The 18,189-nt window shown below is 37.3% G+C and overlaps 1 protein-coding gene across 1 annotated transcript; it reads right to left on the minus strand.

The window, feature by feature from the left end:
* Nucleotides 1–649: 649 nt before the first annotated feature.
* On the minus strand, nucleotides 650–17,652 carry LOC128620308 (uncharacterized). The gene is made up of 7 exons (XM_053645204.1): nucleotides 16,384–17,652; nucleotides 10,993–11,112; nucleotides 9,116–9,235; nucleotides 4,573–4,725; nucleotides 4,419–4,490; nucleotides 4,170–4,237; nucleotides 650–3,775 (listed from the first exon to the last, which is right to left on the minus strand). Exons 1-7 carry the CDS (start codon nucleotides 16,700–16,702, stop codon nucleotides 3,662–3,664), a joined length of 966 nt encoding a protein of 321 aa, XP_053501179.1. The 5' UTR covers nucleotides 16,703–17,652; the 3' UTR covers nucleotides 650–3,661.
* Nucleotides 17,653–18,189: the final 537 nt, after the last annotated feature.

Raw genomic sequence — 18,189 nt, forward strand, 5'->3', positions numbered from 1 at the left:
CAGATCCACACAGCAACATTATGTGTGTTTAGTGAGTAGGCACACATTAAGTGCAAAACCGAACATAAGCTGCAATGTTAAGTTCACTGCTTTCAAGATACATGAATTCTAGTGTTTGGGACGAAGTTGTAATGTCCATCAATATAATCACCAGCAATCACCCCGCGATATCTCTCCTTGACATGTTAGAGGGACTAATTCATAATATGACATAAAATAATGACATTCATAAATGCAAATAAACGGGAATTAACACAGGGCACATATCAGCATAAATAAAGAAGAAAGGAGGGGGGAAAGGTCTAAGGAGGGGTCTCATAATTCCTCTTCTACAACCCCCATTCCAAAAAAGTTGGGACCCTGTGTAAAATGTAAACAAAATCACAATGCAATAATTTGCAAATCTCATAAACCCACATGTTATTCACAATAGAACATGAAAAACATATGAAATGTTTAAATATTAAATGTCTCTCAGAAGTAAAGATGATGAGATATCTTATCATCCCAGCATATTTCTGGGCCTTTTTTAATTTCCATACATTGCAATGATGGAAAGTAGTTACAAGTAAAGTCTATTTTAAATACTTTTAAAAGATTCAAAAGTATTTTCATCATCCAAAGCATTCCAAATATAATATGATTTCTAGAAAAAGTGGGCAGTGAAACACAAGACAGGTATGTACAGGAAATCAGTGGAACAACAGAGGAAGAAATTCAAACTATGAGAGAGATGCCCTCTGCTGGTCTGGCAGAGAATTAACCGTGGTGACAAATATAAAGTGATATTTTCTATATTCAATATTTTGACTCTTCTTTGTGCCAGTATCTATGTAAATTTTACAAAACCCATACTCTTTTACATTTGACTTCATTATTATGGTTTCTATTTAGTTGAGTTAGCGTTTTATTTCTTCATTCTTCTTAGAATAAAGAATTACATGAATGTACTTTTATCAGTTTACGGTTACATTTAATGTTGTGGAAAATCCGCAAAACAAGTTACTTCCTGTAATCACTTATGTTATAGCAACTACGTGCTGAAAAATTCAGCCTGTTCTGACCAGTTTCAGCTACCAAAACACAGTCAGAGCTGCTCAATCTGGTAGACCATCTTTATTAGCTGCTACAGTAAGTGCTCATAGAGCATTAATGTAAACCTGTGATTTACAGCACTACAGTCAGAGCTGCTGTTATGGAAAATTAATCAGCGCCTTCTGAACAATCAAATTAGACAATTCAACACTTACCGTATCCACAGTACAGCAACATAATTACAAACAAAATAAAGAAGTAACCATAAACCTGAATTTGTTCCATGAGAAACTGCATGTTCTATCTCGACTGCTACAGCAGGTGGCACCATATCCCTTATAATGGTAATGTGCATCATCAACAAGCTTTTAAATAGCTGTCCTTTTGCACCTCAATCATAGACATGAGCCATTCACTAATGGAGAATATAATAATGTTTCACAATATTTACAAAATAAAATTATATATGTGTGTGTGTGTGTGTGTGTGTGTGTGTGTGTGTTTTAGCAACACAATAAAAACTGAAGCAAAAAATTTGGCAGAGTATTTCCACATTTTTGCAAAAAACAAAACAAACAAACAAAAAACCAAAACAAACAAACAAACATAAAAAATAAATAAACTCATGAATCCATGGGATCCATGAAATTAGTGTCCAGTGTGTATTAAAATCTCAGTAAAAGAAACTCCGTTTTTTTCACCAGCCCCAACCATCTCTGGGCTCAAGGCCTTGTCAACATCAGAGCCTGGTTAGAGTTGGTCAGAAACATGACTGAAAACAAAGCTAAAACACTTGACTTATGTGATAGGCTCCTATCAAGTTCATTTTTAGAGTTACACCATAACAGACACACAACATACAGTCATCTAGCACACAGTCGAGCAGATTGTTTTAAACAGTTTTAGATAGACCGTTCTTCAACTGTGTTTGATATAGCAGGTGTGTTTCCTGTTGTTAGAGAGATGAGAACAGAAGAGATAATATCATTAACCAGGGTTGCCAAGGTTTAGAAAAATCTCCAGACCATCTACATCTCGACACACACACAAAAGACCTGAAACCACCGCAAAAATTCCAGCATTGGCAATGTGACACATTTTTAATCTTTTTCTTAATCTTTATGTGGGAAGTCCACTGTGGTGCACTTACATTTCTGATGTATGGACATTTCATAACCTCCATTTTTCTTGCCTAATCTTTACAATATACACTCACTGTCCACTTCAATAGGAACCTGTTCATTTATGTAGTTATCCAATCATTCAATCATGTGGCAGCTGCATGATGCATGACATGCAGATACAGGTCAAGGGATTCTGATAACGCTTGCCATGAATGTAAATGTTAAAAAGCTCTTGACCTGTGTCTGCCTCATGTTATGCATTGTGCTGCTGACACATGATTGAATGACTGGATAACTACATAAATGAGCAGGTGTAGAGGTATTCCCAGTAAAGCAGATGGACATCATAGACATACTGTCTGCACTGTCTTCACATTTTGCCGTTGTTTGCAGAACTATATTAGATTTAATTTAGATTATTTTCTATAAAACAAGATCTTGGGTGGTGAAAGTAATTTCAGCTAGCCCAATTTGGCTTAAAAACTACAACCCTGTCATTAACAGTCCTGCTCTTTACTGAAAATGTTCATAGAGCGAGCATGGGGCAGAGGGATTTCTTCCTCAATGGGCCTCAATTAATGCTTATTGCAGTTCCTACTTTGACCAGAAGGTACAAAAATAACTCTAGTGAGTAAAATGGGGTGGTGAGCACACTGTCCCCCACAATAGCACAAAGTAGGAAGGTAAACAGATTAGTGGTGCATTGGTTTGTAGGTTTCTATATCTGACAAATATTTAGTAAATCATTAGTCGCTCAAATAAGTAATTAGTATTTCAATGCCATTTAAAATGCATGGAGCTGTTCTTCTTTAAGAAGAATATTTATTAAATTAATGATGTATGGGGGGAGGGGTATACTGCAATGATATACTGCAAATACTTTGTTGTACATTACTTTGTGACTATGTTGAATGGTCTCAGCATGTATGCACACAGGATGGTATCTGGGTGATTTTCACCACCTCTGGCAGTGTTAATAAAACCACAGTTGTGAACATAAATAATGCTCTCATGTTAGAGCCAGTGTGAGACACTCAGTATGTCAGAGTAACCACATGATTGTGGCAGGACAGCATGGGGGCTGATGGGAAAATGGCTACTTCCTGTTTCCCACAGCATCAGTTAACTGACGCTGTGGCATGCACAGAGAATACTGTGTAATACTCCACACTCAACATGTACACTGTCATATTTTTACATTTGGCTACATACAGCATACGTCTTTTTGCACAAAACAGTATGATGGCAAAAAACTTCTTTAATTGATTATATAAGAATAATATGCATAACATAAAAATTGACATGTACACTCAAAATATAATTAGCAAGATTTATCCATCTGCAGTTTTTTATTCATTAACAGACGTTAACAGTGAATACAGAACAATAACCTTAGCTAAAGTAAATGTAACACAATACTGTGGATGAATCTGCTGAATTTGCTCTTTAATGGTATGAAAACATTATATATAATATATAAATGTATGTATATTTACTGTGGATTAGATTGTTAGAATGCTGGCATATTCAGTTTTGTCTCCAGCGCTGATCTGGACCCGTGCTGCTCCGGCTGTGTTCACGTGGGTTACAGTAGAGTAACTAACATCAGGTTCTGTCTGTGGAAAGACAGAACATGAAAATTATACAAATAACACACATATACTGTTGACTACAAGAGGCAAGTAAAATCCTGTGAAGACAACACAAATCTCCAAATCTGACTTTCTTTACACAATGTGTTTTTTTTCTGATAGAAACAGCAGAAGATGTTTTCCTACAGTATAGCAAAACAACTAAAGATCTAAAGGTAGAAACAAATATGCTATAACTGTTACTGTAAAAGCCATGCAGAATTAAATGGAGATTAAATTACGAATACAGTAGGAGTCTGATGGACGATGAGAATTTGATGAAATTGTATAGTTCCTTTTCAGTCATTTATCTTCTGGCTCAAAGACTTAAAGATAATAATAAAAATGCAGCTGAGCTCAGGCCTGCATGTACACTAACCTGATCCTTCCGCTTTCTCTTACAGTCCGGACGTCCTTCAGTAATCACGTTCTCTCCACATCTTCCTCCTAAAGAGAAAAGACCTCAGAAATCACACCTCTAGTGGAAACTACACAATTTCATTTTCCTTATCCAGAGACACTTACAGAAGTGCTGCTGCTTCTACAGGTTTCAGTTCATCAATCTCAGAATTTGTTGTTGTTGTTGTTGTTATGTGTGTGTGTGTGTGTGTGTGTGTGTGTTTTGTACCTTTGCGTCTCCAACAAATAAATGCCACTACACCGGGTATCACCAACAATAAAACCGCCAGAATGCTGAAAACTGTGTAATAAAACACACCAAAATGTTAATAAATGTAAAAATACAGATGTGTTTTTTCGTTGCTGATGAAAAGTTTTGGCACCTAGAAGGAGGCTGCTGTGTGTTTGCTGTTTATCTTGTCCCAGTGTTGTTGAGGATGATGCAGGTGAAGAGTTTGTTGTTTTACTCTGAGGCGGTTCTGATGAAGGTGTTGTGTCTGTTTTCCTCGAGCGTGTTGAAGTTTCTGTTCCTCCTACTGAAAAAGACAAAACGTATTAAAACTAATGATTTTTTAAAATCAAATGTTAATTCAAGACTGCAAACAGTGTTAATGTACAAATATACACTGATATAAAATAAAAAATACAAATTGTGAGCACAAACAGTCTTACAATTTTTAAGTTCCATCCCACCCACAGGGACCATGTAAACCATATATATATATAGTCATGTGAAAAAATGAATACACCCAATGGAAGCCCTATTTGAAACAGTGCCTATTAATACAGATGATATACTTGAACAAAACCACAAGTAATATTTTCATTTATTCAACAGAAATATCAAAATATGTGATGATGAATGAGAAATGAGACAGCGGTTGTTGTGGTTTCCTAATAATCACACTATATAACAGAGAGACACACAGGCAGTGTGACAGTGTGTGTGTGTGTGTGTGTGTGTGTGTGATATGTATAATTTTCATGTTCTGTCTTTCCACAGACTGAACCTGATGTTGCTTACAGTACTCTACTGTAACCCACATGAACACAGCCGGAGCAGCACGGGTCCAGATCAACGCTGGAGACATAACTGAATATGCCAGCATTATAACAATCTAATCTACTCTGTGTGTTTGTTTGTTTTACTCTTAGGCTCTGATGGAGGTGTTATGTCTCTTTTCCTCGAGTGTGTTGACGTTTCTATTCTTGCTACTGATAACACAAAACTTATTAAAACTAATGACTGTTTTTATCACTGTTAGTAATATGGCACATGACACTGGAGTAAAGCCATGTGCCATGGTTGTGAGCATGGGCGTGACACGTGACGTGAGAGACCAATTGTCATGGCAACATCAGGTCACGTAAAGACTTAGACACGTACACATATAGAAATCAAAAGATACGCAAATTGGCCATGGCAATTTGCAGGGTAACACATTACTTAAGGGACATCTTCATAGGGCTACATGACACCTACATAAACCCTTCATAACAACTGACATGAACCTAAATAAATATTTATAAAGACATGTATTTAAAAAGACTTCCTAAAGCATCAGCTGATGTACAGACTGTGTTTATCAATGTTAATGTTAAGTTGATATAACTTAGTCTAGTGACAGATTTCTGTAAACATTAAATGATGTTATGACGTTTTCCAGGTTGACTTTCTTTACATCATTATGTAAAGTGTGTTATGTAGATTTTCTCTGACTGTCAATTAGAGTGAGTTTGGTTTTAATGTTTCATGTCATATTAACATTAATTCTGATGTATCAGATATACTTACCAAAAAGTTACATTTATTTACCTTAACATTAACACTGATAAAACAAGGTGACACTGACACCTACTGAAGCTTTTATAAATGCTTATGTAGACTTATGTCAGTTGTAATGAAGGAATTATATAGGTGGCATGTAGCTCTATAAACACTACAGTGTTACCAAAATAAATCATAGATTAGACTGAGAAATATTTCAAATCCAATCTGATACCAGTCCAAAGTTTCAGGCCAGTCTGATATCCATAATCAGTATTTACTGTCATTTATAACTTGATTTTAATGTGTCACAAAATGACTCGTAGTGTAAAACCCTCAGTTATGGTAAATGGAGAAGACATTTTGTTACATATGTAACTATAATTCATTTGAAGACTGTGATTTCTCTTGGATCATCAGCAGAGAGAGAACAGCCTACAGAAACAAACATACAAAAACTCACAATCTACTGAATACAATATGAGTACAACATTTCAAAATTTTATGCTTCAGTACATTTAATTGTAAAATCATGAAATGTCTGTTTTACTACTGACTACTTAGTTTCAATAAGAATTAATGGATATTAATATATATGTAAAATAAATGATTTAATTTCCATATAATTAGTTCATATGTAAAGTACAGTTTGGAGTAATTTGAGAATTGGTACATGCAGTAAGCAGATGATTATTTTTGTTTGTTTATATTTAGTTTAGTTAGGATTGTACCATATTTTAGTGTTGGTTTGATTAGGAAAGGTTCACCTCTGTCAATGTAAAGCTCACAGCTGATGGTGAGAGAAAAAAAACAAGTCATGAGGTTGAAGGAATTGTCCAGTTTTTCATGAAGAGTTTTATTTAAACACACAGGCACAGTAGTGGATCATCATCAGCTGGACTCAAACCCCTAATCTCTTGTTTCTCACTCCAGTCCCTAACTACTGTGTGTGTTACACTATCTTGTGATCATGTGTGTATTTTGTCTTTTAAATCCCATTGATCTACTTGTAGTTAAACAGCTGTGATTAGACACCATGTTACAACTACATCTGAAAATAAAGACCACTTGGAGAGAGTAACACTACACAATGTACAGATTTCTTTAAACTGATCTGTTTCGATTTTTTACAATTACTTACACACATTTCTCAATACTATATTCACTTTATCAAAACTCTTCACACAGGTGGCTTTACTAGCGTGCAGCTCAGTACAGCAGTTAACCTCACATCCGTAATGTACTATAACTACCGTAACACTTCATACACGACACAAAACCATCTCATTCTACCAGAACACTAGGCTCTCTCTCTCTCAATGACATATTTGTGTAGTATACTGGAAATACAACCTGGATTGTGCAGTGGTCAATGCAGGAACCACACACACACACACACACACACACACACACACACAATCATAACTAGGGGCAATTTATCTTGGTCAGTCCACCTACTGGTGTATTTTAGGAGGTGGGAGGAAACCAGAGAACCCAGAGAAAACCCACATGGACATGGGGAGAACAAGCACAGAAACTCCACACAGACAGAAGCCCGAGCTCAGGACTGAAGCGGGGACCCTGGAGCTGTGAGGAGACAACGCTACCCACTGCATCACCACACTGCTCATAGATCCACAGAGTTCCCCTTTTGTATAGATGGTAATGAATCAAAAACACAACAGCTGGGTGAGGTTAAATTAGAAATCAGATGGGATTATTTATTTTTTTGTTTATTTTAACAAAAAAATATTTTATTATTTAAAAAAGTACCACTTTGCTTGGTTTTGCACTTGAATTGATCAATATGTAAACATGTGGAAAAATCAGCTGTAGATATACAGCGCTTTGTTGGAGTTTGACCGAGAAAAGAATTCATGAATTTTGGAAACTGAGGTTATTCAATTCTTTTTTGTGTCAAAGCACTGAAAAGTGATACACAGTTCAGTCCACAGAGACCACTGATGTGTTAACTGTGTGAAGAGTATTGATAATTGCATTGAACTAAATGTAAAAAACTATAACTATGGCGTAATGCAGGAAGTGAAGATGGTCACTGACAGAGGGACAGCAGAAGAAGGTGTGAAATTCACACGCATCTATTTACAGTCCAAAAGAGAATGAAGAAATGACGTACCTTACAAGTTACTGGGAAATAACTTTTCTATTACACTTTATATGAGTTCTTGAAGATAATTCATTAAGACAGAGATTGTGAGAGTTCTCTAATGTACTAAATTATACACTTCATACACACCTCAAAATCTCATTCTACCAGAACACAAGCAAAGTCTCTCTGAACAAGAACGCTTTATCACTCACAACACAATGACTTTTAGCAGGGAGAAAATCCAAAGTACAGAAAAATGTAACCGTAGAAATTCCAATAATATAACAAAAATATGTCAATTTGCCACACACACACACACACACACAAAATCATAACTAGGGGCAGGTTATCTTAGGCAGTCCACATACTGGTGTTTTTAGGATTTAACAATATAATTAATTAACTGTAATTTTTTTCATTATTATTATTTTTTTTTAAAGTAACACATTGTTTGTTTATTGTTTGATTTGGTTAAAAGTGGACTTTATTCGTTTCTGAAAACATGATGAAAACATGAGGAAAAATAAGCTGTAGATATACACAGGAGCGTAGCCATCATTACAGATGTGCTGGCAGACAGAATGTCAAGGGTATTTTTTTTCTGAACTTTTTTGTCTAATTGATGAGTTTTATCTCTTCTTGTTCTTAATTGGCTTAATATGCAATTTATGATTCTGTACTTGTATGTTATATTGTATATTGCACTGTATTATTTATTGCAATATTGCAAGTTATGTTTAGTGTACATTGTATTGCATATACATAGCACACAGTATATAAGATATACTTATATTCACACACAACTTTATTATATTCTGTTATATTCTATTCAACAGTCCACAGATCAGAAAAGAAATAAGTCACTCAAACCACTCAGGAAAATAACTTTTCTATTACACTTTATATGAGTTATTATAGATACATTCACTAAGACAGAGAGTTTCAGAGATGTAATTCAGTAAATAAATGTAATAATACAGATGTGTATTTTCATCACTGATGAAAAGTTTTGGCACCTAGAGGGAGGCTGCTGCATGTTTTTGTTTACCTTGTTCCAGTGGTGTTGAGGATGATGCAGGTTGAGAGTTTGTTGTTGTACTCTGAGGCGGTTCTGATAGAGGTGTTGTGTCTGTTTTCCTCGAGTGTGTTGAAGTTTCTCTTCTGCCTACTGAAAAGACAAAACTTATTAAAACTAATGACTGTTTTTATCACTGTTAGTATTATGGCACATGGCACTGGAGTAAAGCCATGTGCCATGGGTGTGAGCATGGGCGTGACACGTGATGTGAGTGACCAATTGTCATGGCAACATCAGGTCACGTAAAGACTTAGACACGTACACATATAGAAATCAAAAGATGCGCAAATTGGCCATGGCCAGACAAAAGTGCAGGGGATGAATTTACATTTTATTAGAAGTGCGTGGGACACGTCCCCTGCATCCCCTGTGGATTCTACGCCCATGCCTAACACCATATCACTACTAGAGATTTACTAGAGTTGGGCACTGCCAGACTAATTTTAGTCTTTTTACAATATCGGTCTTCGTCGTTTTTATTTTAAAGGAACTGTTGTTGATACCTGACTGTTTCGGTCTTTAACAGTCATTGGATTTGCTTTGCTCAAGTCACTGCTCCTTATTTATCAAACTGAACAGCAATGAATTTATCCCTAAATCCTTCGTAGGAGCATTTACACAATAAGTCTGGTATTCTGGAAAATGCATTTAACGTTCGTATCCTACGAGAGCTTGTGGGTGTCACGTTTTGTGACGCAACGGAGATAAGGACGGATGCAATCGCAGGTAAACAGTTTTATTGAGAGACACAGGCAGGTAAATCCAAAACGTGATCCAAAACGTAATCCACAAACATGCAAGAGGTCAGGCGATCGGCAAACAGACATAAACTGGGCACGGCAGGAAACTATGTCGTGGTCACGGAAAACAGGGTCGAGATACAAAACATGAAACATAAGCTATGACTATGAACTGAGAGCGGAGAAACCAGCGTGAACTAAACAGATGAATCTAAACATGAAACATGACATAGGCTATGACTATGGTTAACTATGGAAAGGACTCTAAACTAATCGAGTGTAATATATTTGATCTAATCTATTCTAATATTCCGCGCCGTGTGCTGGGAGGCGCGCGGTATATGTACACAAACTTAATCAGCGTCCTAATGGCTGACGGCTGAGGGTAATTCAGACCCACGTGAAACAATAGCCAATGACAGAACATGGAGGAGACATAACAGAAACATAACAAATGCACGTGTCGAAATGTCATGATTGTCAACAAGGGAAAAGCAGGTGCTCGCGCACCTTGCTTGTCCATGCGCGCTCACATGCTCTCCCGCGCGCTGCTTAAAGGGGAAACCGTGACAGTGAGTGTGTGTACATTTACATACTGTATAAGGAGACTCAATAACATGAACCTTGATTGACTGCCTTCATATCATATATCTGACGATAGGTTATTGATATTTTATGTACCATTTTTATTAAGATTATTATGTTTAAATTGTGTGTCTGTGGTAGTGGCAGTGGTTGAGCTGCATTATTGGACGATTGAGCTCACTGTGAGTTTTGCCTTTTATGGAGTTATGGGGAAAAAAGAAAACTACAAATAAGGCGTAATGCAGGAAGTGAAGATGTTCACTGACAGAGAGACAGCATAAAAATGTGTGAAAGTCACACGCATCTATTTACAGCTAAGAACAGAATGAAGAAGTGACGCACAAGTTACAGGAAAATAACTTTTCTATTACACTTTATATGAGTTATTATAGATACATTTAATAAGACAGGGTGTTTCAGAGATGTAATTCAGTAAATAAAGGAAATAATACATGTTTTTTTTTCCTCACTGATGAAAAGTTTTGGCACCTAAGGGGAGGTTGCTGTGTGTTTGCTGTTTACCTTGTTCCAGTGTTGTTGAGAATGATGCAGGTGGAGAGTTTGTTGTTTTACTCTGAGGCGGTTCTGATGGAGGTGTTGTGTGTTTTTTCCTCGAGTGTGTTGAAGTTTCTCTTCTTCCTACTGAAAAGAATGACAGAACTTGTTAAAATGAATTACTTTTTTATATCAAATGGTTATTCAAGACTGCAATCAATGTTAATGTACAAAGATTCATTGGTATAAAATAAAAATAATAAGATAAAATAAAAAGTGTGAGCACGAACAGTCTTACCATTTGTAAGTTCCATCCCACCATATATATTCCATATATAGAGAGAGAGTCATGTGAGAAAATAAGTACACACCATGGAAGCCCCAAAACCACAAGGAACATCAGCGTTTTCATTTATTCAGAAATATCAAAATATCTGATATTCTGTGGAAAAAGTAAGTATACCCTTGGCCTCAGAAGCTAGCATTTCCCCCTTTAGAAGAAATAACTTCTTGTAGGCATTTCTCATAATTTTCCCCCAGTCTCTGACCTCAGCTTGCTGAAATTTGTGACTACTCTTCCATGCATTATTCTTTCAGTTGCAAGATGATTGGGGGTTTTCTTGCATGCACTACTCATATTAAATCCCCCACAACATTTCAATGAGATTCAAATCCAGAATGACTAGGTCATTCCATAACCCTCCATTTCTTCTTTTTGAGCCATTCGTTGGTGGAATTTCTTGTGTGCTTAGGATCATTATCCTGTTGAAAGGTCCACTTTTGGTTCAACTTCAACTTTCAGACAGATGGCCTCACATTATCTTCAAGTACTCTTTGATATGATGCAGAATTCATAGTTTAATCAATGAATAGAAGCTCTCCAGTCCCTGTTTGTATGAGGTGCTTCTCCTGAAAATCTGTCTTTGGTAGCTGTTACTGTGGCCAACCAACTCTGTCTTTGATTCGTCTGTCCAGAGCACATTATTCCAAAAGGCCTGGTCTGTGCCTAGATGCTCCATGGCAAATTGTAGTCTTGCAAAGGCTTTTTCCTGGCACGCCTCCCATGCAGGTCAAATTTGTGGAATCTCTTTCAGATTGTAGAAGCATGTACTTTCACAACAACAGCTGTGACACTTCGTAGCAGACTCTGTGATTAAATTTTGGGTTCTTTGAGACTTCTTTTTGCATCAGATGGTCTGCTCTTGGGCTGAATTTGCTGGGACGGCCAGTCCTGGACAAATGGGCAGTTGTTTGAAATCTGCGCCATTTGTAGATTATTTTCCTTACAGTGGAACGATGTACTTCAAATTATTTGAAGATTTTTTTTTTAAATCCCTTGCCAGACTCATAGGCCTCCACAACCTTTTTGTCATGATTCCCCCTTGAAACAGCGTGCTCTAAGCGCGAATGCGCGAGCACCTGCTTTTCCGTTGTTGACCGTAGTGACATCTGGACACGTGTGTTTTGTTTATGTTTCTGTCATGTCTCCTCCCTGTTCTGTCATTGGCTGGGATTTCACGTGGGTCTGTATTGCTCTCAGCTGCTAGCAGTTTAGACGCTGATCATGTCCGCATATATACCGCGCGCCTCCCAGCACACAACGCGGAAGATTATCTTAGAGTCCGTCGTAGTCCGTCGTAGTCCGTCGTAGTCCGTCGTAGTCCGTATCGTAGTCATAGTCATAGTCACAGTCCATGTTTAAAGTTAGTTCGCGCTGGATTATCCGCTTCCAGTCCCTCGTCATAGTTCGTTTCTCGTTTTGTTTACCGATCCTGTTTTCCGAGACCACGACCTAGATTCCTGCCTTGCCCCGTGTATGCCTGTTTGCCAATCGCCTGACCTCTTGCATGTTTGTGGATTACGTTTTGGATCACGTTTTGGATTTGTCTGCCTGTCTCTCTTTCAAATAAACAACTGTTCATCCTGCACTTGCATCCGTCCTATCTCTGCTCCATCGCGATTCGTGACACTTTTATCTGAAGGCCTTACAGAACTCTTTAGATCTTGGTATGATGACACCACGAACCTCAAAAACAAAGGGAACACCAGACACTAGATATGAGAGGGGTATAAATAAGACAGGTTCCACCTGCACTCCCTAAGCAGGTCCGAATCACCTTCACCCAATCTACACCTGATTCTAATTTTATGGATTTGAAGGTGTGATAAATGCAGGGGTGTACTTACTTTTTCCATGGGACTGATCTGTTTTTTGTTCATTTAAACTGTGAAAATTACTACAAAATGTCAATTTTATGTGTCATTTGATAGTGTATCACCTTTATTAATAGGCACTGTTTCAAAGAGGGTCAAATGTTTGCTTGTCCAAATATGTAAAAAAAAAATTTAAAAATAAAAAAGACTACATTTTCCATGGGGTGTACTTATTTTTTCACATGACTGTATGCTTTTATGAATGACACTCTACCATCCTCACAGCTATACCTTTCCAAGATGTTAAAAGAAAGCCTTTGTTTCAACACGACAAGTGAACCCCGAGATTTACTGTCTAATGACGTTGATGCAGCAACATAATAAAATTTATTAGAGAAGCTCTGGACGTCTGATTTCCTCAAGTGCGACTCTTGATTAAGTGCCAGGTCAGTGTGCTGTCTATGCAAATAATCAAGACAGGCAGCTCGCTGGGATCATTTTATCTTTTCACATTCCAGCTATGTGAAAATATGAAAAGTTTCTATTGCATTGTGTTATGACTGTAAAATAATATAAACAAACGTTATGTGAACATTATCCCTGCGGCTCCGGTCTTCTGAATGAGTTAACTTCTCCTCATAGGTCACAAGTTTAGTGGAACATTTTTAAAAGATTTGTTCTGTTTTACTCGACTGCTCAGGCTGGTAAATCTGTCACGCAATTCTCTTACAGAATTTGAACAGCCAGACAACTCCTTCTGAATGTTATCTAATCTGTCTTGCAGGATTTTACACTCTGCTTTGATAAACAACTGTACAAACAGTTAGTTAATTAACATGGATAAGTCGTTGAATATAAGTAGGGTCAGTAGAACCACTGAACTAAGCTGCCATCGTACTCACGGGTCACGTGACTCTCCACTAATGACTGTTTTTATCACTGATATGGCACATGACACTGGAGTAAAGCATGCTCACAGTCATTAATGAAAACATTTATTTTTAACAGAAACATTTTCTCTTCTTTAAAAATAAAGGTAAACATTATTATGAGACATGTTGACAAGGCTAAATGACACCTACGTAAACTCTTCATGACACGTGACATGAACCTACATAAATATTTATAAAGACTTATTCAATAAGTGTCAGCTGATATAAAGACTGCATTTCTCAATGTAAATGTCAAGTTGAGAGAAGACCTTGTGTAGTGATATAGATTTCTGTTGAGGTAAGGTTGTGTAATGACTTACTTTAGATCATTAGAACAACTCAGTTTGTAGCTCAGTCTCCTGGTCTGTCTGTGTCACATAACGGTAATGAGGTGGCTAATAGTTTTATCCATGAGGGTAAAATTGTGAAGAAATGGACAAAGGTGACATGTGTCTCAAACGTGGAAATTGGACTAAATGGTGACATGAAAACTTGCTTTATGTTACATAGTGAAGGATTTGACGGTATATCGCAAATTGTGTAACTTTTGCGTCCCACATGTCCTCAAATCTTTGTAATATGGAGAGAGTATTGAGAAAATTAAATGAAATTGGCCAGCTTACATTCATTTTAATTTCACAAATAATTGCACTTGTATGAAACATCAGAGGACGAGGTCAGAATGGAGCAGCTGATCGTCTGATAGAGCTCCAAGTATGCTGAAGCCCATGGGCATAGCCGGAGTGGCTCATCAGGAGAATCGTCAGAATTCGCGGTGGGACGCTCATGAATTGAGCTCATAAAATAAGCATGTGTTACATTATTGCGTGACTAATAACTAAAGTAACAAATTACACTACATTTGTATTTAAAGCAGCGCATCAGTTACGTATGCATTAAAAAGTGCTGTTTTCTCACGTCACCTGCCTCAACACCTCAACACACATGCTCTCTCTCTCTCTCTCTCTCTCTCTGTCATACACACACACGTGCACATAGTCATGTTCTTACTGTGGAGATATAAACAAACCGTCGTCACATGTCGTGGCGTGAGGTAGCTGCCAAAAAGTATATTTCTTAGTGAAATACTTCATATTAGTTTGAATGCAAACAAATATTGTTTTTCATAATGTTACTGTTGGACTTTTTGTAGAAGAAAACTATACTCAGTAGGCTGTTATTTGTAATTTATTTTAAGATAACTTATATTCTTGTTGAAACATGTCAGTCATAAATATAACGGGATAGTAAGAACTGAACTGTCACTTCATTTATCCAAGTTCTTCCACCATAATAAAATGGGCTGGTTTTGGGCATTAAACTCCCGAGCTGAAAATGTGTCCCACTCCGACCCTGCCCATGGTGGAGGTAGTGTTAGAGAGCTGCGACCATCGCAGGTTGCCATTGTACCAGAGGTTCGGACCAGAAAGCAGATTACTCTCGCCCTGTTCAAGCTGGCATCCTGTGCCGAGTACAGAGTATTGGGGGAAACTTTCAGGGTCAATAAAACGACCGTCCATGGATGTGTATATGGTGTATGCACAGCTATTAAAGAAAAATGAATGCGGCGTTATATCAGGCTGCTGAATGTAGCGGAGGCCAATGAAATTGCATACAGTAATTCCTTGCCGCATCTTGTGTCACAGGTTTGCAGTGCACTGGATGTCACACACATCACTTATTCTTTCCTCGACTGATGGATAAATTCTGTCATGTGACACTTTTGTTTTGCGTGAATGTCATTTTTCTCGACAAAAACTGTTTCCAAACTATTTTGTCGCGCCATTTAAAATGTCGATATAGAGTTTATGTGCTAAAGTTAAACGAACAACGATTATGTAGAAGCTTGTGAAATTCTATCAATAATTTGCATTTCCATCAGCTATATCAGTAAACATTTTAATGCGCTAAAGCTTTCATCGCAAAAAAAAAAAAAAAACATGGATGGAAACGTGGCTACTGACACCTTTTGAAGCTTTTATAAATGTTTATGTAGACTTATGTCAGTTGTAATGAAGGAATTATACAGGTGTCATGTAGCTCTATAAACGCTACAGTGTTACCAAAATAAATCATAGATTAGACTGAGAAATATGTCAAATCCAATCTGATACCAGTCCAAAGTTTCAGGCCAGTCTGATATCCATAATCAATATTTACTGCCAATTATAGCTTGATTTTAATGTGTCACAAAATGACTCGTAGTGTAAAACCCTCAGTTATGGTACATGGAGAAGACATTTTGTTACATATGTAACTATAATTAATTTGAAGACTGATCAAGTCTGTTTTCACTGAATATCAACTTTTATTGTGTATTTAAATGCTTTACCTTTAACATGAAGCTTGATGTCTCTGTATTCTTTCTCAATCCTGCACCTGTAGTCTACCTCATCCTCTTCTCTCAGGTCAGATATGAGCAGAGACAGATTACCTGGAGAATTGTGATTAAACAGCTGAAGTCTGCCTCGGTAGTGTTCATCATTTAACACTTCTGTCGGACGTCCTGTTCTGTAGCTCCACCAGGTGAATTTCTGATTTTTGGTGTGCAGGTTAAAGCAGGAGCAGGGTAACAGCACTGAACCACCTTTGTATCCTGTTATAGCTACATGTTTATCACCATAGAGAGCACAGCCTACAGAAACAAACATACAAAAACTTACTTTCTACTGAATGCAATATGAAGTACAACATTTCAAAATTATTATAGGGATGTAAAATCATCTCAATGAAGATTCCTCCTTATTCATTCGCCCACCTCTCTTCATCAGTACATTTTAGACTGAAGTTAATCAGGAAGAAAAAATCCACATGATCAAAGCTGAACAGGTCTAAATTAGGAGATTATAACACAAGGCATGACTGTAAACCCAGTCTGGACAGAAACCACATGAACTAAACACAAAGCAGCTGAACTAAGAACTGGATAATATTCTCTCTCCCTTCTGTAATAGAAAATAGAAAATAACTTCACTCACCTGCAGTGACGTGAAACACAACAGACAAAAGATACAAGCACTTCATCATTACTGATTCTTCTGCACACACACACAGACACACACACACACACACCAGAATTTCAAAGTGAAAAACACACACACACTGTCACACTGCCTGAGTGTCTCTCTGTTATATATCTTTTCATTTTATCTTTTATTTATAGGGTGATCATTGCAACAAAAAAAATGTATGATCTGCAGCATTAACTTCACTCATTTCTACACACATGATTTCTAGTGTTTACCAGCAAGTGGGTTTCCCTAGACTTACAGCAAGTAATAAAGATAAATTTACCATGTGTGAGCTGAGGAGCACTTACAATAATCATGAAATGGAGTCGAAGACAGAAGCAAATACAGGTTATGTACTTTAATACCAAAAAACAACAAGTGCAAAACCCATAAACTTATACAGGCAGAGGTCAGGTGATCAGACAAACAGTCAAAACAAAGTCAGACAGAGAGACGAGGTCAAAAATGAGAACAAAGTCAAAACCAGAAAAATAAACACGATATCAAAGCTTGGTTTAGACAGAGAGCTAATCAACTGAGTGTATACTTCTCAAAGACAGTGTGTGTGAACAGTCTCTATAAAGGAGTGGTGTGGGTGAAGGTGCTATTGGCAGAATATGTCTCTTAATTGGAATTCAGGATGGTGGAACGTGTTGTGTGTGAGTTTGGGAGTTGTAGTCTTTGTCGGCCATGTTTGTAGTTCGTGGTGCATTCTGGGAATAGAGTCGCTGGTTTGCTGTGATATGACAAGAATCTGGTCGTGTGATGATCATGACTCCTTATGAAAAGTAAGATTAATCATGAGAGTATAATTGTTATCAATAGCATAATTTATTAGAGTTTAACCCACTAACCCCGTAAGGCCAAAAAACCAGCTTGCCCATCTTTGACCTATTCCCGTAAGGACGATATACCGGCTTGGTCGTCTATGCCAAATATCCATAAGGCCGATATAGTGGCTTTACAGTATATACGTTATCCCCGTAAGACTGGAAGATTGATCGACGTCATGACGTCACGACGTGATTACGTCATTACGCCGTCATTACGATGAAGATGATCCAAGAGTGAATGTTGTTGATAAACTTATGGTGTAATAGTAGAAGGTTAACTAAAAATGCCAAAGC

The sequence above is a fragment of the Ictalurus furcatus genome, chromosome 2, assembly GCF_023375685.1.
Source record: "Ictalurus furcatus strain D&B chromosome 2, Billie_1.0, whole genome shotgun sequence".
NCBI classification, from domain to species: Eukaryota; Metazoa; Chordata; class Actinopteri; order Siluriformes; family Ictaluridae; genus Ictalurus; species Ictalurus furcatus.